This window comes from Cimex lectularius, unplaced genomic scaffold (genome assembly GCF_000648675.2).
Source record: "Cimex lectularius strain Harlan isolate CLEC.00 unplaced genomic scaffold, Clec_2.1 scaffold368, whole genome shotgun sequence".
Classification (NCBI taxonomy): domain Eukaryota; kingdom Metazoa; phylum Arthropoda; class Insecta; order Hemiptera; family Cimicidae; genus Cimex; species Cimex lectularius.
Window position 1 is genome coordinate 117,498 of NW_019392899.1, and position 19,810 is coordinate 137,307.

The window sequence follows — 19,810 nt, forward strand, 5'->3', positions numbered from 1 at the left end:
CCCTACAATAGTTAACAACTCTTTATGCCACAGACAGGCTACAGAAGAGTTTTCATTTTTATTACAGAATGACCAATTTTACCTGAATTCAGAGTGAAACATTTATTCTTGATTCACGATAAAAAGATATTTCTTAATCTTCAATTTATCCTAATCTTCATAGTTTGAGTTTAGTAAATTCTGCTAAAGAAGCTTGGAGCAGAAAATTAGTTTCCTGTTTCAATTATGAAAGCCACTTTTATTTTATTAATTTATTTAACTCTCCTACACATTTAAATTTTATAACGAGTTCTTATGAAGAATGTTTTAATTTTGAACGAAATGGTCTTTTAATTTTAATTTTTTTAAACTTATTTCCAGTTCTCCGGCACTTGTTCACTCACCTTTTTCCCCCTATTAGGCACACATTGCGATAATCTAGAAACAGAGAGAAAGGGTATGAGAGGAGAAAGGAAGATAAAAAAATTATACAGAAATAGGGGGTGAGAGAGAGTTGAAGAAAGATAGATTGGCAAATAGATATAAAAGGGGTGGTAAATATTCAAGTATAGGAAAAATTAGTGCAGATAGATAATAAATAGAGATAAAGAGAAAGACAGATAGATAGATTAATAAAGGAAGAGGAAGGAATATAGTGAGAAAGAAAGCCAGAGAGATGGATATCTACAAAGAGAGAGAGATAAAGACAGATAGAGAGGTAGATAGGTAAAATTGATAGATAGAGGGAAAGAATGAGCACTCAACTGTCGGTCTTTATGCTAATACAAGAATTATTGATTCAAATTTATAAAATAAGGCGATAAGAAACAGTAATAACGCAAAAAAGTTCTATGTCTGGTTCGCCAGGAAAACGTACGCAAGAAGATACGACATCGAAATAATCGTCGATACCATCGTAATCAATCAACAAAATCAATGTTTTCTGTGATCGGGTACAGATAAAGACATAGATTTGCAAAACAAGAGAATTATTTATTTTCAGACTCGCCTGTGTAGATAGGGCTGTTCTTTTTTCTTTATCGTGTTCCCTTCGAATATAGTATATTGAATAAGTTCTTTCTACGGTCCCGGCGTAAATATTTACTTCAATATTTATTTAGAAATCGTGAGATGCGATCTGCTGTGATGTAGGTTTCAGAAAAACATTTTCTTTATCGTGCCAACGTTTCGATTTTTATTGAGATCATCTTCAGAGCTCAAAGTGTTTGTCTTCTGTGTAATTGTGTCATTCTTTAGTGAGTGCACTCTCGACTCGACACGCAAGAATGACACAATTACACAGAAGACAAACACTTTGGGCCCTGAAGATGATCTCAATAAAGATCGAAACGTTGGCACGATAAAGAAAATGTTTTTCTGAAACCTACATCACACCAGACCGTATCTCACGATTTCTAAATAAATATCGATTAACGGTCACTAATCACCACACATTTACTTCAATCACGACTATCGCCTTCCTCCAAAATATGTAGGCTTAGGTATGCAGGGGATGCTGAATGTATGTAACCATCAATTAAACTTTTGCTACAGGAATGTATGAGATTCCTGTAGCAAAAGTTTAATTAGATGTGATATCCTAATAGAATAAAATATATTTTTTTTAGTTTTATGAATCAGAGTCAACTATTATTTGCCAGTACATCGGGCAATGAGAACAATCCCTACGGCTGCCCTGGAAGTTCTGAGTCTATCACCACTACACATTTTTATTCAGGGAGAGGCCCCAATAGCATACTCACATAACAAGGATCAACTAAAACTTCGAGGGGAGCTTCAGCTAGACAGAACTTTGGGATGCCTACTGATGCCATTACCCCTAAATTCGGTATTGAGAAAAAAATTCTTATCATAAAAGTACCTTGTAGAGCACACTGGGAAAAAGGTATCGCAGTTAATGCCGACCATATATGGTTAACAGTTGGCTCGTAAACGAATATGGATCAAGAGCTGGCATTTACGCAAATAGACCAAGAACTAGAATTCATATAAGCTTTGGACAATATGTCACCGTTTTCACAAATTGTGCCAGGGAGGTAAAAAGGCTGGGGCTTACCAATAGAAGAATTGCCACTACTCAGACAGCCAGGCGGCAATGAAAGCAATCACCTCATCGACGATAAAGTTCAGGGTAGTTTAGGACTGCATTAGAGCCGTGTCAGACATTGGAGAAAATAATTAAATAAAATAATAAAAGTACCTTGTCTGGATGCCAGAGCACATAGAGCCGAGAGGCAAGGAAGAGGACACCTTTTGGCCCTGATCCCTTTTGTGGATTACCAAACCAAAAAACTCGGATCCATTAGAAAATAGATTAATAATAAGTCCTCCGCTCAATGAGAATTTAGCTCAGGACAGAGGTATGCGAAAAAAAAACTTTTAAAAGACCATCGCTGAAACTAACAGTAAAATTACTAAATCTAGGACGTGCTAGGATTAAAATAATATTTGGACTGCTAACTGGACACTGCAGACTCCGGAGGCATATGTATAGACTCGGAGTGGCAGAAACAAGCCCGTGCAGATATTGCCAAAAAGAAGAAACGGCGGAACATGTTCTCTATTGTTGCCAAAGCCTATGTTGGCTGAGATTCCTAATACTGGGAGAGGAAAAGTCAGGGCCTGAAGGATACACACGGGAGCCTTGGAAAAGCTCGGGTAAAAAGCCACACACTTAACGAGGAGCTCTAGATATAAAAAAAATGGAACTGCACAACCGATCATTACTGGTCGCGGTGCCCAGGTCGTAAAGAGGCCGGCTTCTATATAATCAATCTAATCTATTTTTTTGTCAGTGTTGGATTTAATAAAATCTTACGCAAAAAAAATCAAAATAATAAATTCTACTAATTTACTATTTCTCTCAATTAATAATGAAATTAATTATTAAACATTTTGAATGAGTTTTAAATATTATTTTTGTTTCAGGCCTCTCAAAGTTGTGATTTACGTAGGGGGAGGGAGACCCCTGCTGACAGTAAAACGTCGTACCTTCACAGTTCGCTTCTCTAGCTATGGTCCTTTGGGCAACATTGCTAGTCATACAAGGAGCCACAATTGCTGGTAATTAAAAAACAAAACGTTAAAAATAATTAATAAAAAATATTACATACAACAGGTCTAAACTATGTGATGAAAAGTTTAAAAATTGCACAATTTTTGCTTTTTGTCGAAGAAGATAATTTTCTTGATTTAATCCATTTGAAGGACATTCACAACGCTATGGTTTAATAACGTCAATCATACCGAAAAAAATCTATAGACTCAAAGCAACAGATGATCGAATATATCATTCGTTTGAAGGTTTTGTTTTGCCTTCGAGAAATCGAACAATTCGGCTATATTTAGCCTGAAAATTAAAAATAGAAACTGGGTTAACCACTTTTTCTCCATTTAGTGTGATTGTAAGCTTGAACTGAAGAGGAGGAAAAAACTTTCGTCCCAACAAGATTGTATAACTGCTGAGAAGAAGGAGACGAATATTGTCAAAATGAAAGAAATCAATTTATTCTCATCAATACAGTAACAAACATTTCTTAATATGAAGTTTCTTTAAAACTTTTTTTAAAAAGTCAGAAACCAAAAATCACCAAAATACGAGATATCTATTTTTACATTGAATATGCTATGTCTTAATGTGTCAAAGTAATAATTGTTTTTAATTCATATTTGTGATAATTATTAGACTGATTAATGAGAAATACAATAGTATAGCTATTTGGGTCAGAGATAAAATTAATATAGCAAGAATAGTAATTGTAATTGTTTAAAAGATAAACAGAAAGTACTGGGTATTCCCTGATCGTGCTTTTTTTGGGAGGACATGGAATCTTAATTTGAAAGAATCTTTTTTCGATGTTACGAGGTCGAAAAATATTAGAAACCTGTCCAAGGGTTCTAGCCAATGCGAACTAGAGGCAGAGAAATTTTTTTTTTAAAGTATTTTTTATATTCTTTATGTGGTTTCTTCATAATATGGTGCACAGATGGAACAGAAAGTAGAAGTAGGTATAAAAGGTCGAAACTATACCATAACAAAGTCCCTTGGACCTACCCCAACAATTTTCCCAGCTCAGATCCATCAATTCAACTCCGAGCAGAGGAATTAGTAAAGAAAAAATTAAAGATGCTACATTCAGATATCTAGACATCCATAAAGGCACTAAGTGCGTATGCTTCGAACTCCAAACTTGTCTGGGAAAACAAAACAAGATTATCTTAATGTTGGTTTCCGGACATGAAGGCATAGAAAGAAATGAACAGGCTGACCAACTAGGCAAAAAATGGTTAACCCTCACCCCCATGGGATCAAACCTGGGTGGACCGGATATGTGCTTAGGTTGAAATGGAAAAAATTCAAGTTCTCGAGTTGGTCGATACTTTAGTTTTATTTCTAGTTTAACCCTTTTCGTTGTTTATCATTTAGTTGTAATTAAACTTTTTAATTTTCTTATTTTTTTGGTTGTGTTAATTTTATGTTAATTTTTTTCTGAGTTTCGTTTATCAACTATTAGCCTGAAAAAAGCAGGGGAACAGCTAAAAAGATTAGCTTTTAGTAATCTGTGCTATTATTTTCTTATTATAAGGCCAGAGCCAATTACGGGCATTGCTTGTTTAAATATTATATTTTTTACTTTCAACCCCATAACTTGTGCGTCATATTTATATCATGGGCAATAACGCGCCAAGTTAGTAAATGGACCCTGACAATTCATGCAAACTGGAAGTTGACAAGAAACAGTCTTTTCGTGACTTTCCAGCCCACATCCACACATTAAAACTTCTTCTTACAAGAAGAAATTGTATGTAAAAAAGTCGAACATTTAAAGCACGTAGGGGAGCAGGAATAAATGGTCTAACAGGAATCTTCCGTCCGATTCCTTTGGAGGACGACCGTTTTTTATGTTTACTACTTTCCCTATGTCTCTGTTTATTGTTCTACATATTCTTATTGGTGGCAGTGAATGAAGGCCGCCATTATCTTTCCCATCTGACCTAAAAATTACAAAATGTCTTACCTCAATAATAGAAAAAGCCAGGGAGGGAGTTTATTTCGAGGGGGCAAACGGTTTCATGAGCCTTCTCGGCCTACTGGGGCCAAAAGAGCCTTTCAAATGATTTGCACTCAAATGGAAAATTTTGCAAAATTGAAAAACTTATTAAGAAAAAAGAAAAATAGAAAAAACTAAAAACTAACTAAATAAATAAGCCTTACCGAACCCTAAAAACCGGTTTCTATTGAGAATCAGCCCCAAACACAATCCGAGCTAAAAACTAACACCCAGCAGATTTGTCCAATCGTCAAACCACTTAGCCAAATGAACTTACCTCATCAAAAACACTTCAAAAAACGCTAGAATGACAAAAATACGTCCAATCTACCAAGAACACACCACTATCCTAGACTTATTGTATATGTATAACTGGAAATGTCTTTTTTCCCCGGAGCGGAAATTCGTGAGTGTTCTCTGTTTTTAGGTCAGGTGATCTCTCCTATTATTATAATATATACTTCTATTATCATCCCCTATACTATTATTTTCATTTTATTTTTCGTAATTATGTTTATTAGTCCAATTAGGCCACTTTCACTGTATGGTGACTATTCAAATCAATCGCCCCAGACATGTAAATGTGCATACAATATTGTTTGGATATCCTTGTAACATAATTTTAATTTGTTGCATTTTGTATTCAATTGTAAAATAAATAAGGTTAAAGAAAATATTATTCAATTTTTGTTAATTAAAGAATTCAAAATTTAAATTAAATTAAACGGAAAAATAAAATATGTATGTAGTAAGTTTAGTTTTTTAACCAAATGAAAAAATTATTTTATTAGCATTTATATTGTTTGGTCATTTTTAATTAAGCTAAAATATCGCGTATAAAAAGCATTCTTTACAATTTTTAAGAAAACAACCTTGCTACAAGTTTAGGCTTCAACCACGATACACGGCGAAAGCTTCCGCGGAAAAGTTTATTTGGGTCGACCTTCATTTGTTTTCCCCCTCACCGCTCATTACCTCAATGATCTTCAGGATTTGTTTTTAAATCCAGTGTTGAAAATTATCAAATAAAAAGTTTAAAAAGTTAAGTTACTCCATATACCGATAAAAACGACAAACCATTTCTGAGCACTTTTTTTTAATCAGAAAACAATTTTCCTAACCTTCATCAACCGCTGTTACACGGATTGTATTTTAGGTACGATTATACAGCAAATACCGCCTTCACCTGCAATGGCAATGTCGCGATCAGATTTTAATGGATGTCGATTTTTGTATTTTCAGGCTAAAAGGGGCGGAAACCAATAAAAAAAAGCTTGAGCACATAATGAAATATTTTTTAGGTCAAGCTATAAACCTCGTTCCACGTCAAGCATGTTAATGAAGTTTTGAAGGACAATGTTCTTCTGCTATAAGCTTAAATATTCAGTTTTTCATCTGTTTGAATAAAGATTACGACAAAAACCCATTAAAATATTGTTTTATTATGCATATTTATTTTATATACATATAAATGAAGAGAGTGGGAGAGAGATTGAAATACAGTGAAAAAAAGAGAAAAAGAGAGATAACCATGCTTTGTACATTACAGTTTTTAAACAAGACAAAAAATAATTAAATAATTGTTTAAAGACGCAATAACGCTGAATATTTTTTGTACATTAATCATTAATCGAATCATTTGTTTCAGGGTCGATGCCTGCTGTTGGAATCCCTCAAAATATAACATTGATGTATATAAATTCATCGATGGTCCAAATATCATGGAGTGTGGGAAAGCAGAAAGTGGAAAAGTATGACGTCGTACTTAAGCCAACGGAGGCAAGGTCAGCTATTTTCCAACGAAACGTCAGTTGAAAACAATGTCTTGTCATAATCATAATTGTCCGTTTATCTTTAATAAGTGGATATAAAAAAGTAAAACACTTATTCCACTGCTTGTCCATAAACAAAATGCCCTTTATCTCACAAATCAACACGCTACATCATCGTTCAATGGATTTGAACGTATGATCTTCACAACTAGCCTAATTCCGAAATGTCTATTGTTTTGTGAATGTTTATTGTGTTTATTACCGTTCAAAATAGATACGAAATCTGAACAATATTCGGTCATTTCTTTTTTATTGTTTGTGTGTTTCTGAAAACAGGGAAGCCTACGCTTCATGCACCAGCAAAAGAAACTATAATTTATTAATATTTCTAACTAAGAAAGTCTTAATCATAGATGGTGGTTTTCTCTTGAAATTTGTTTTCATTTTTCATAAAACAAAAGTTACTTTTTTCAAACAAATATTTTACAACTTTGTCTTCGATATTGTTTGGTTTAACGTTGTTAAACATTAAGAACCTGTGTACATATTACTGATTTTTTTTTCGAACGCCTTACTATGCTTACTCATTTATAATTTACAGTACATTACCTTTCAAAATCAAATAAAAAAAGCTGCTTTGCTATGATCTAGGCTTTTGATGGGTTTTGGCACCGATCCTTTATAAACCTAAACGCTTCCTACTCATTCCTTATTACCTTATCCTAGAATCCTATTTAACCCATATAATTTCTGATACATCCCAATACATCCTACTCGGATGAGACCTCAGTTTTGTCTTCTAATCCAAATCCTATCCAAAAACACCTTAAGTTTACCGAAGACTAATGAAAAACGAGAGGACAAGACTGTAGGAGGAAAGATAAACGCTACATTTACATTGAAAACCCCTATTTTGCGTATTGTTATGCATTAACCGACATTCACTCGTCAGATATTTAGAGCCAACTCAACAGAAGACTTGAGCAACAAAAAAAACTTTTAGGTCTGAAATCTATTTTGACTTGAAACAGCGATCAGTTTGGACATAAGGAATAGAACTGTGGGGTTCCGCCAATCCATCTAATATCCAGAGTATTCAAATCTCCCAAACTGAGATCCTCAAATAGCCTAACGCTGAGGTGGTCCCTGGCCATGAGGAAATTTCAGGCAACGAGTCACAGACATACTAGTTAAAAATAAATAAAAGAACAACCATATAATAAACAGAACAAAACATATAAACTATAGCCACAAAAACATTGGGTAAGTAAAGAACATTACAAATTCTGGGTAATAGAAAACAACAGAAATATCTCTTGAAAATAAAAAATATCTTCCTTAATGTCTCCAAGCTGTTGACAAGTCTGCCATGAAAGACTCATCTGTAAACTAAAAGGGATGCTACCAAAGCAGTATGGACAGCAGTATTGTCCGTTCTTTCTTAACTGACAAACATTTTAGAGTCAAACGAGAAGATCCCCAAGGTAGCATAGGTCCATTGTTTTACTTTGATATACACCAATGATTTTTCGAAAATAGTTGGAGTAAAAATTGCAACGTTTGCAGATGACACAGTGGTGATATCTATAGGACCGACCATCAACCAGCATCCTTCAAACTAAAAAATGGAGAATCAAGCTATCAGCATAAATCAGTTCACATAAACTTTACAAACAAAAAGTGGTCTATGTTCCGTCTCCCACAATCGATGGAACTAGTATACCATACAGCAATAAAGCTAAATATCTGGGAATGACCTTAGCGGCCAAGCTGAGATGGAAAAAACACGTGAACCAAAAAGGAGAGAGATAGGTTTAAGGTATAGACAACTATACAGGTTGATAGGACGCGGCTCCAACCTTACTATACAAAACAGAGCACTCCCTTACTATGGGGTTACCAAACAGAGCAATATTAAGATTATACAAACACTTCAAAATAAAATGTTACGTAGCACGGTCAATGCACCTCTGTACGTAAGGAATAAGGTCTTAGGTAGGGATCATAAGATCCCTGAGGTCACGACGGAAATACAAATATTTGCCGCCAAACACCAGTCTCGCGTCAGCCAGCACGGTAGTGAGGAAGGTGACAACTCCTAATTGATAAAAAATTTGTGAATGGTGAAGTGTAAATCTGTTGAACCAATGGGTTTATAAGAATGTGAACATTTACTTATTCTATATGTATCATTGTAAAATTAATGGTTGGTTTCATAAGACCAGTTTTAATAAATAAATTGAATTTTAAAAAATACTGGGAAAGCCAGGCTTGAGGCAAGTAAAAAATGTAAAGTAAAAGGCAAAAATGGGACTATCAACAGATGACAAATGTCGACTATTTCTAGACGAGACAGCGACAACAGAGCATAACCAACACTACTGCCCTGCAATAGCTAGGAAAAGATTATAGTACCTTGGACTTTACTTCATTAAAGAAACAAATATCGTCCAGGAAATCTCTTAGAAGAGATTAGACAAAGGGGGAAATCAGTCAAATACCATCTGACAAATCGTCAAAGCTACTTACTACGTTATTAACCGCACTAACCAAGACGACCTCAACATTCCTTTTGTCCATTCATTTATCCGTTCCCGATTTTAAGTTTCACACCAACCTCTCGATCCATCTAGCCCTATTGCTCGACCCCTCACGACACTTTTCCATCGTGAGAACCAGTCACTTCGCCTTAAACGACGATGACCTGGGACCTCCTCGTGGTGTGTCATATCGTGTGTCTACGTTGGCTGGTTTCTCTTAACGTGTGCCAACCGTGAATATATAATATGTATTGGTATGTACTGGCTATAAAGGAACCATTATTAAAAAACGACTTTTGCATAAAAAGACATGTTTTATCTTTCGAGATAGTTTTAACGTATCATTAAAATTAATATTTTTTATTAATAAAACATTAATAAAAAATATTTCAAATGTATTATTTTCTGATAATTAATAAATATAATTAAATATAAATATAATTAAATCCCATGAATTTAGGAGGGGCAGTGTAGTTCTTGTTGAGTTTCTACTAGTGTATTAGCAACACTCATTTATTTGGCACCAAGTTAAACACTTTATCATTATACTTAAGGATTTCTCGCTTATCTTTTAACAAAATTGCTAATCTTTATCTAAGACAACATTGAGGCATGTAGGATTAAGGGACATTTACTGTTCTAAAATATTTTTTATATGATTTGATTTCACTTTTTGTCAAGTGTAAATCTTGTATAAAACGATATACATATCACTCTCCTAATCTGTTAAACATACAAAAAGTTCACCCACGTTTCAAGTAGTGCATGATACGCCTCATTTTTGTTAACATAGCATGGCCATGTTTGATAATTTTCACAACAACACGAGAATTTTAAAAAACCAACAGTTTTATTTTTTAATCCAACCTATGCCCGGTTTTTCATTCAACTAAAATTGAATATTAATGTCTTAAACTTATAAAAAAATGAAGAATTAAATTATTTTAAACGTTTCTACAATAAAAGTCAAAAATAAATTTGGAACATTTGTTTGACCATTAAATAATATAGTTTTATAAAAACTTTATAATTTTTTATTTTAATGAATTCTTTAAAGTTTTGAAAATTTAGGAAAAATATTAATTTAAACTTTAAATTTTAAAATATTGATTTAAACCCTGAAAGCTAAGTATTAAGAAATAAAACAAGAAGAAATAATTCCCTGATATTTATCTTGGTATTTACGGTGACCTTTGATTTTAAAAAAGTTCTATACTTAACTACAAGCTATATGCCACCAGGTTAATTAGTTCTGTAGATACACAATTCGACAGATTTTTCCAACTTTAAGTTAAAAGATAAATTTATTAATTAGTGATATATATTTTGTTCACTTTCTTACGTCAATAGGTAAAGGTAAAGTAAGTTGAAAGTACGGTTGTAACTACGTGACTGATTGATTTTTTTCAACCAATTGTTATTCTTATTTGAATTGAGCCGACATTTATCAGTGAACATTCGATTTGAGTTTTGATAATTAACCCGCCGATACAGAAGTATACATGTATAATTGTAAATAGAAACGCTTTGTACAAATACGCTTTACCTCCAGTCAGTCCAGCCATGAACAAATTGCATGTTTATAAATAATAGGTATTAGTTGTTTTTGTTAATTTCAAATTTTTATGTAAATATTTATGTCCAGGTATTCGTGGCAGATGAAACCTTCGTACAGGTAGACAATCCGTTTTTTTTCTATTAATGTATTATCCATTAAACATAGACGATTAGTAGAAAAGAAGCTTCATTAAAATTACACATTTTTTGGGCACGTAAACTCTATGAAATCTCTAGATGTCAAAAAAACTTCCTTTAAAAAAAACGAAATTAGAAAACGTTTAATCTACCCAAAAAAACTGACAATAGGTTTTTAAGTCTTAAATATTTGAAACATTTAAAAAAAAATATGTTTTTAATTAAAAATTTAATAATAAATAATAAATTTGACATCTAAGTGAATTATTGAACTTAGTATCGAATAAGAAAAAAAAATTCAAAATTGAGTTGACCTTTTTTTCAGTTTCAGTTCAATAATTCAATTAGAAATTGTTTAAAAAATTTAATGTTCCATATAAGGAAATAAAGCATTAGACAAAATTGTTGTACTTTGGCGCTTTAGATTTAGATGTTTAGATGCTTTAGATCAAATGTTATAACATGTCTCATGAACAATTAACCTGATAAGTTCTGTTTTATGTTTATAAATATTTTATTATTACCTGTAATTTTTTATAAAAACTTTATATTTTTTTATTTTAATGAATTCTTTAAAGGTTAATTAGAGATAAATGTATAGTTACAATTTTTACATACTGGTTTGCATTGAAGGGAGCAAATAATCAATATCATTCTCCCATTTTGTTAGTGTTAGATGTATCGACCACGTTTTATATGTTCTGGATGAAAAACAAATGTAATTGTTATCTGCCAATTTCGATTTATTTTAAGGTCATCATTAGGGCAAAACAATCCTAAAGATGTCTATATAATTTCGTTTTTAATAGATGGTTTCAGATTTCTTTGAGGATAGGCTCAGACCTCACATTGCCAAGGACTGACAATCTTCAAAAAAATTTGAAACCATCTATAAAAACTTAATTTTGCCAATTTGTAGATGTCTTTAAAATTGTTTTGCCCTGTTGACCTTAAAATAGGTCTAAAGCTTGGCCTGATATTGTAGCAATTGCATTGGTGTTTTTCTCCCATTTTAGTTCACTTCACTTGTTTATCACGCCTTATAAGATGTTAGAAATAGTATGTGTTTGACAAGGTTTGGCCAAGACTATTGGGGTTATTGTAGAATGTATTTACATTTTGGAGAAATGTGATTTTAAGGTCATTGTGGAGAGTTGCATTGCAGATATAACACGAAGCATTTTTAATTGATATAAGAACTTTAGATTGGAATGAACACGTTAAATACTGGAAGGTTTAATATGCTGATGCCATGTTAATCGTGAGTCCAGGTGGAGGCCAAGGTCTCGAACTCAGTCTGATTTGGGGATAAGAAAATTTTTGTATTGGATTGTAAGAGAGATTTGTTTTACAGTTTAAACGTGACATGGACGTACTTGCTTTCATTTATCTTCATTTTCGATTGCCTACACCAATCTACTAAACATACGATATCTATGCAGATCTTCCGAAACAAGTGTAAGATCGTGGTCGGAGGAGTACTGATGTGTCATCCGCAAAGGATGCAAGAAAAGTAGTAAGTGTAGTTATTGCGGTATAAAGGATGTAGAAGATTGGTCCACACACTGGCCAAAGAGCAGTAGTCGGAGTAATCTGAACCTTGTCAGACCCATAGATTACATTAATTAGAGGATTTTTCCATTTCTTTGGACTTTCTTTCAATTTGTCCATTTCTAAGAACATGCTTCAAATTATACACCTTGTGCCTCACGGGTTGACTGCTTATGTCACATCAAGGTAGATTTTCATTCACTACTTTTTTGCTCAAAGGAGATCTAATAATAATTGTGCTTTTTAATATAATATAAGTTACTTTTTAATAAAATATAAATATACTTGTTTACGTTTTTCCATGTCATGTAGTGTATACATGGTGGTGTATTTTTTGACACACCGTAGGGATAAACAATGCACCTCCCGCTTTCTTAATCTTCTACTGGGTGGTCTGGGAAATAATGCTAGTTTTCATATATTTTTTAATTACTCCTCTTTATAATGAACTGTTTAGGTTTGATAGATTTTTCTTTTGTACGAATATCAACACTTTTTAATCCTCTTCCAAGCAAAAAAGTTTGTTTACCTCAGTAACATTTCGTTGCTTGTGAATCTCTTTACTGAGATGTCAACGCGTGATTTTCGCATAATTTCGTTTTTTGAATTTAAAATCGGTCAGAACGGTGCCCAAACGGCCAGAAACATAAATGAAGTCCGACGCGATGGCAGTGCGAATGAGAGCACCGTTCAGACATGGTCTAAAAATTTCGAGAAGACTCTAGCCTTGAAGACAAAGAAGGTCATGGAAGGATTTCTTCTCTAGATGATAATGTTCGGCGAGCTTTGGTAGAAGAAATTCCCAGAACAACTCTTCCACAATATGTAGAAAATCTTTCAGTTAGCAAATCGACCGTTGCTGACAACCTTAAGGCAATTGGAAAGGTGAAAAACTTGAAAGTTAGATTTGTACGCATTAACCACCTCCAAAAAAATCATCGTTATGAAGTTTGCGCACCACTTCTTTACCAAAACCAAACGAACCTTTTCTGGGTAGAATTGTTACTTGATATGAAAAGTGGATTCTCTCCAATATCAGCAGACGTTCTGGACAGCTCGACGAAGGAGAAGCAGTACCACTTTTTCCAAAGCCCCAACTCATAAAAAAATGGTGATGGTGAATTTTTGGTGAGCTTCAACTGAGCTGATTTACTACAGCTTCTTTAATCCTGGCTAAACAATCAATGCCGAAATGTATTACTCTCAGATTGAAGCAATGCACCAGAAATTTGCATTATTGAAGCCGACTTTGGCCTATCGGAAAAGGCCGATTCTGTTACACAACGCTCGGCCCCATGTCTCACATTTTACAACACGAAAACTTTGGGCCTTACCCTCTCTATTCCTAAGATCTCTCGCCAACCGACTAACATCTTTTCAGACATCTGGACAACGTAGAAATGATGAATGATGGAGTGAGTGCGGTGTTCAATCCTTTTATAAAAAGTTCCTACTCACAGTAAGTTGTTGTAGAGTTTTTGTTAGCTCATCATCAGGTTGAAGGATTTCTATAACCACGTCTCTCGACATGAATTGCAAAAGTCTTTTTTCTTTTTCTTTTTCAAAAGACTTTTGCAATTCATATCGAGAGACGTGGTTGTAAAAATCCTTCAACCTGATGATGAGCTAAGGGCTCGAAATCCGGACGTTGGAAAACAACTTGCTGTGAGTAGGAACTATCTTTTTTAAAAAAGGTCCGGACAACGTTTTCCATGACAAACTTAAAAAAAAGGGAAAAACATGAAAAATTTATTGATCAAAAGTCGTTAGAAAATGCGTTTACAGAATTTGTTAATAATAAAGACTCAAAATTCTATTCGGAGGATAGAGAGAAGTTGCCATCACGTTGGGATAAGAGTATTGAGAGTGATGGAGGTATTTTAATTAGTTTAAAAAATGTTTACAATCACTTATTTAATCGTTTTTATTTTATAACCAAAAACCTGCATTATTTTCCGGACAAACCAATAAATCAACCGCGTTTCGGCATTTCACATTACTGTACTCTTGTACGGCTTGTAAGTCAAGTAGAATGAATAAAGAGTAGTTTCGTCAATAGTTCGATCATTACTCACTATTCTGACTCAGCTATTTATTCTAGGCGACTTTTATAAGCACTAACATGTCACCAAGGGTAAACGGGATAAATGCACATATGAAAACACAGCTAATATAGAAAGCATACGCATTTATCATTAATAATCCCACTATTTTGAAAACAGACAACAGAGCAGATACGTTTCACATTTGAAACCTTATTTGACATATCAAATTTCTTTTGAAAATAATATTAAAAAGGGACTGTACATTTTCCTTCAGATAATCTCAAAATCATCAGTGTCAGATTACTATATTATTTCTTAAAGAAATGTCATTCGATTTCGTCGTTTTACCATATTAAAGGATTCATTTTCCGGTATACTCGGGGGACGTCGAGTTCACGTTTTGACTGGGGGAGGGTACATATTACAAATTACACTGAAAGCTAAGACGAGAGCTTTTACATGGATTAAAGCGCAATATCTTGCTTGTTTCCCCGTAAGCAATTAGGAAACCGTCTACACGGCAATATAAAATATAAACCCGGCTTAATTCGAAATAGCCACCTATTCGTCTGTAACTAGTAAAACCTTCGCTTCGCACGTCCTCCTGACAAAGTCTATAAAGTTTGAACAAATATTTAAAAAGTGTTGTTGGTGAACTCGTGTTAAACTGATCGGAGCTTGATCACTCGGCTGGGTTTGGCTAATCTTTTGCAAGTTTATAACTCTCCCATATTAACAACTCCGTGAGGAACTGTCATATTAATTAATATTTCTAAGAATAATCTGTAATATTAAAACCGTATGCAAAATTTATAACTAGTTTGTTCTATAGTTTGTATGCTAATGAGAATGTAAGGTGTCTAAGATAAAATGTAAACCTAGAATGAAACAATGCTGAAAAACTAACACGAAAAAGTATTATTTAAATAATAATACTTCAAATCAGATAATTTATTTGCAATAGTATATGCATTAACTAAACCATATCAGCACAAACTCATGCACAGTTGTTTGCTATGAGATGCAAAAAAAGTTGTTTGAAAAAAGTTTAAAAAGTGAGAGTAGACTGAATATGGAGTAGGAGAAGAGCAACAATTCTTTAAATGAAGGTATATTCTCATCTAAATGTAAAAATTGTTTCAGTGCACTTATCTTTTTCTTTTTTTTTCTTTTTTTTAATGGACAAAAGAACGAATGTTAATATATTATCAAAGAACAACAAAAAGTTGATTTATTATTCGTTGTTGATTTTAAAACATACAAAAATAATAATTCTAATAATGACTATGATAATATTCAAAACAAAATGAATAATTTAAAACACTGCTGTGAAGTAAATGGCTTGCACCTAAATTTTAAAATATGTGCTATGTACATAAATGGTAAACTACATCTATTAAATTTGTCTTTAAACTCTGGGAAAATAGCTTATAATCTGTTAAATCCATTAAAGACCTTGCTGCCTCTTAAAACTTTTAAATTTAGTTTTGAGGAACATATTGAACATGTAAGGAATAAAAACTTCTTAAAAAGGAATTCTGTAGAATTTAATAACTTAAGTTTAAAGGTGTTATACTCCAATATGGCAAGGTCCATCCTTTAATATTGTTCCCTGGTCTTGTCATCATCCTATAGATATATAATTATTTAATGAGTTTTCTGTTTATTATAAATTATTATTTTCAATTTTTATGCAAAGAGAGTTGAGAAGGAAAATTGAGGTCACAAGTGGAATTTGAACACATGGCCTTCAGCCGAGGGTTGTGGGTTCGAATCCCGCTTGTTTCACTAATTTTTCTTCTCAACTGTCTTTGCATAAAAATAGATATATACCAAACAGATAAGCTAAAATACATATATTTAAAATAAATTTTTAAATTATCTAGAGGTTAACTTTCAAATAAGTTTTCAAAACCTTAGTGATTAAAACTCGTGATAAATCTATATCACTAGAAACCTGAATGCTTAAAAAACGACCATACATGTTGATATGTTTTAGGTAGGTTTAAAAAAACTAAATTTCTTTTCTATGTAGCTCTTGAATGGGCATGTCGAGCTGTTAACCTCATGAATCTTAATTTGTTCAATATGTGGTGATTATTAGTGACCATTAATCGATAATTATTCTGTTGGCACGATAAAGAAAATGTTTTTCTGAAACCTACATCACACCAGACCGCATCTCACGATTTCGGAATAATTTTGTTCAAATGTTTCTGAACTTGATATGTTTTGAGGCTGCAAAAATGTATTGTTTTAAATTAACCAATATTGTTAAAATGGCTTTTCCATAAAGCTATTATTATTATTACTATTATTATAGAATAGCACAAAAATGTGTTTTTTAACTCATTCCATTGTGAAGATAAATTTTTTTAATTTTTTCAAAAACTTATGCCTATCACAAAAACATTTTTCAATGAAATTGAGGTCGTATTTAAAATATAGGTTAAATCGTCTAAAGAATGAGTTATCTACTGAACCCTCTCAGTCCAATTGATATTCGTTTCGCTGGCACAAACCTATAAAAATTTAAGAGGTTGGAATTTGTATAGGTATCTTTAAGTCCTAACCCAGCTTTAGTGGATAGTTTTTTATTTTAAGGATAATAAAACAGCCCTAAAAAAACTAACAATAAAAAGCAATAATTTTATAATTACTATTCAAACAAGATAATTTTTGTAGCGAAGCTTTTACATGTCTGTGTAATTTTTATATTTTGTTTACAAAAAGTCAATCTTTATTTTGATTTTAATCTGTAGTACTCAGTTTCTTATATAATAAACAATACAGATTAAATTTTTCCATTCCCTTAACACCTTGATTTTCCTATACATGTCTTTTTGGGGAGTTTGATCTACCATACTCCTCGAAAAAAATATACCAATAATAGTGACCCTATGGTTATACACCTGTGTCGTAAGACCAATGTTGACATATGGGTCAGTGGTATGGTGGACCAAAACTGTTCAGGCCAAAGCAATAAACCGCCAACCAAAGCATCCGCTAAGTGGCACTCAAAGACAAGCGTGTCTCAGTGTCACTGGTGCCATGAGCACAACGCCAACTGCGGCCCTGGAAGTTTTGTTAAACCTCCCACCACTTCACATTTTAATCCAAGGAGAAGCCAGAGCAGCAGCCCACAGGATCATAAATGGACAACCATCTGCTAGGATAGGCCATGTGAATAAACACTGGAAACTGAAGGAGGAGATACAGGCAGATGCCATTTGAGGTATGCCACTACTCCAAAGTATAACTTCACCAAGAACTGATACCAGAACGGGAAGAATAGGCCAAGGGAACACCACTAAAGGCAAATTCCTACTGGTATACTGACAGCTCCAAAACCGACAAGGGTACAGGAGCTGGGGTCTTTGGGATGAACCCCAAGACCGAACTGACAGTAAACCTAGGAAAGTATGCCACAGTTTTCCTGTCTGAAATCATAGCAATTGTACAGTGTGCCAGAGAAATAAAAAGGCCAGGAATACATTCCCGAAAGATAGTCATTTTCTCTGACAGCCAGACAGCTCTCAGGGCCTTAACCTCATGCGAGGTGAAGGCAAAGAGTGTTTGGAAATGCATGGAGTCAGCGACACTAACGACCTGACCCTGGCATGGGTCCCTGGACATTCGGGGCATAGAGGCACAAAAAGGTTGACACATTGGACAAAAAGGGAGCCAACATGGACTCTATGGGCCCAGAACCCTCCTGCAGCCTAGCAGCCTGCCACAAAAGAGGATACATCTTAAAATGAATCCTTAATGTCCAAAACCTGATGGGACAATACCACAGGTATGGGGCACACGAGATTCATAGAAGGACCATCCGCAAAACTTACAAAAGAACTACTGGAAGGTAACCGCAACTAAACCAGGATTCTGGTTGGACTCCTGACAGGGCACTGCCACGTAAGAAAGCACATGCACTGGATAGGAGTACAGACAGAAGAAACACTGTGCAGATACTGCTAGAGGAGACCGCAGACACATTTTATGTTTCTGCGAAGGTCTATGTAGGTGCAGGTTCTTGCAACTAGGACAAGAAAAACCACAAGCAAGATCCTACACCAAGGAACCGCTGGCAAAGATTAACAGAGGAGCAAAATAGATCTATTTAGGTTGAGGTGTAGTAGGCCTTGTGGCCGCCTCTCTTATCCCTATCCCTATCCCTTCCAATAATATCAATTTAAAGCATATTAAATGAACGATATCCACTAATCACTACAAAGTTTTGTCACATCGTATTGAATTTTTGAAATTTTTCGAAGATCATCCAATGTTTAAATTTTATAGTTTTACAGAGTTGTCCCTGAAATGAAAGTGTTCAGTAGATGATTCATTATTTAGATAATGTAATCTAGAATTTAGATATGACCTCAATTTCAATGAAAATTGTATAGGTTATGGAGAAAAGTTGTTTTTTAATAGGAAAAGTCCAATGTTTACACGTACATATATCTCTCAATTATTTTTTTTTTCCATCTCATAACAAACACTATCTAATTAACATGAAACATATTAAAGTGAAGTTCATACCCTTGGTTAGAATAAAATTTATTTTATATATTACATTTTATTTATTTGTTTAATTTTTATTTTTTGCCAAGCTATCTTGGCAATTATGGAATACTAGTTTATTTATTTCATGGTGTTATATCTGTAATTCCAGTGAAAACTGTGAGTAGGAACTATCCTTTTAAAAAGTAGTGAAAACTGTGTTAAGTCCAAAATCAAAACGTCTGGGAAGTCATGTTTAAAATATTAATTTTTTTTTACAAAAATCAAGATAATTACACTAAATCCACTAATAATGCAATCAATGAATATATTAAAATACACCAATTCTGGACTTAAAAATCCAATGCAAAGTTCCAAGTTATGAGGCAAAAAATTGTTAATTTTGTAAAATGAGAAACTCATCAATAAATTTAAAGTTTTAAAACAAAAATATTGGTTGTTTTAAAACTAGCAAAAAAATAAATAAAGGATAAAATTTTGAGTATAAATCTTCATAAGTCTATTATGAAGTTGCATTAATAAGAATGAAGAAAGAAGCCCCATGAAGAAAAATAAATTTACCAGATTTTAGCACATGGTAAAATAATTACCATCAAGGATTTTTGTCTGCTAAATGATTTTAAAAGAAAAAA

The 19,810-nt window shown here is 33.4% G+C and overlaps 1 protein-coding gene across 16 annotated transcripts in view; it reads left to right on the forward strand.

Annotated features, from left to right (window-relative positions):
• Window positions 1-19,810, forward strand: part of LOC106672072 — a 100,315-nt gene that overhangs the window by 72,637 nt on the left and 7,868 nt on the right. For 14 of the 16 annotated variants that reach the window (XM_024229212.1, XM_014403186.2, XM_024229217.1 and 11 more), the window contains 3 exons: window positions 2,929-3,063; window positions 6,700-6,835; window positions 11,009-11,038. In XM_024229212.1, coding sequence (XP_024084980.1) covers window positions 3,015-3,063; window positions 6,700-6,835; window positions 11,009-11,038 — 215 coding nt within the window. In that variant the 5' untranslated portion in view covers window positions 2,929-3,014. The remainder of the gene's footprint in view (window positions 1-2,928; window positions 3,064-6,699; window positions 6,836-11,008; window positions 11,039-19,810) is intronic. The other 2 variants (XM_024229218.1, XM_024229219.1) reach the window with 1 other exon arrangement.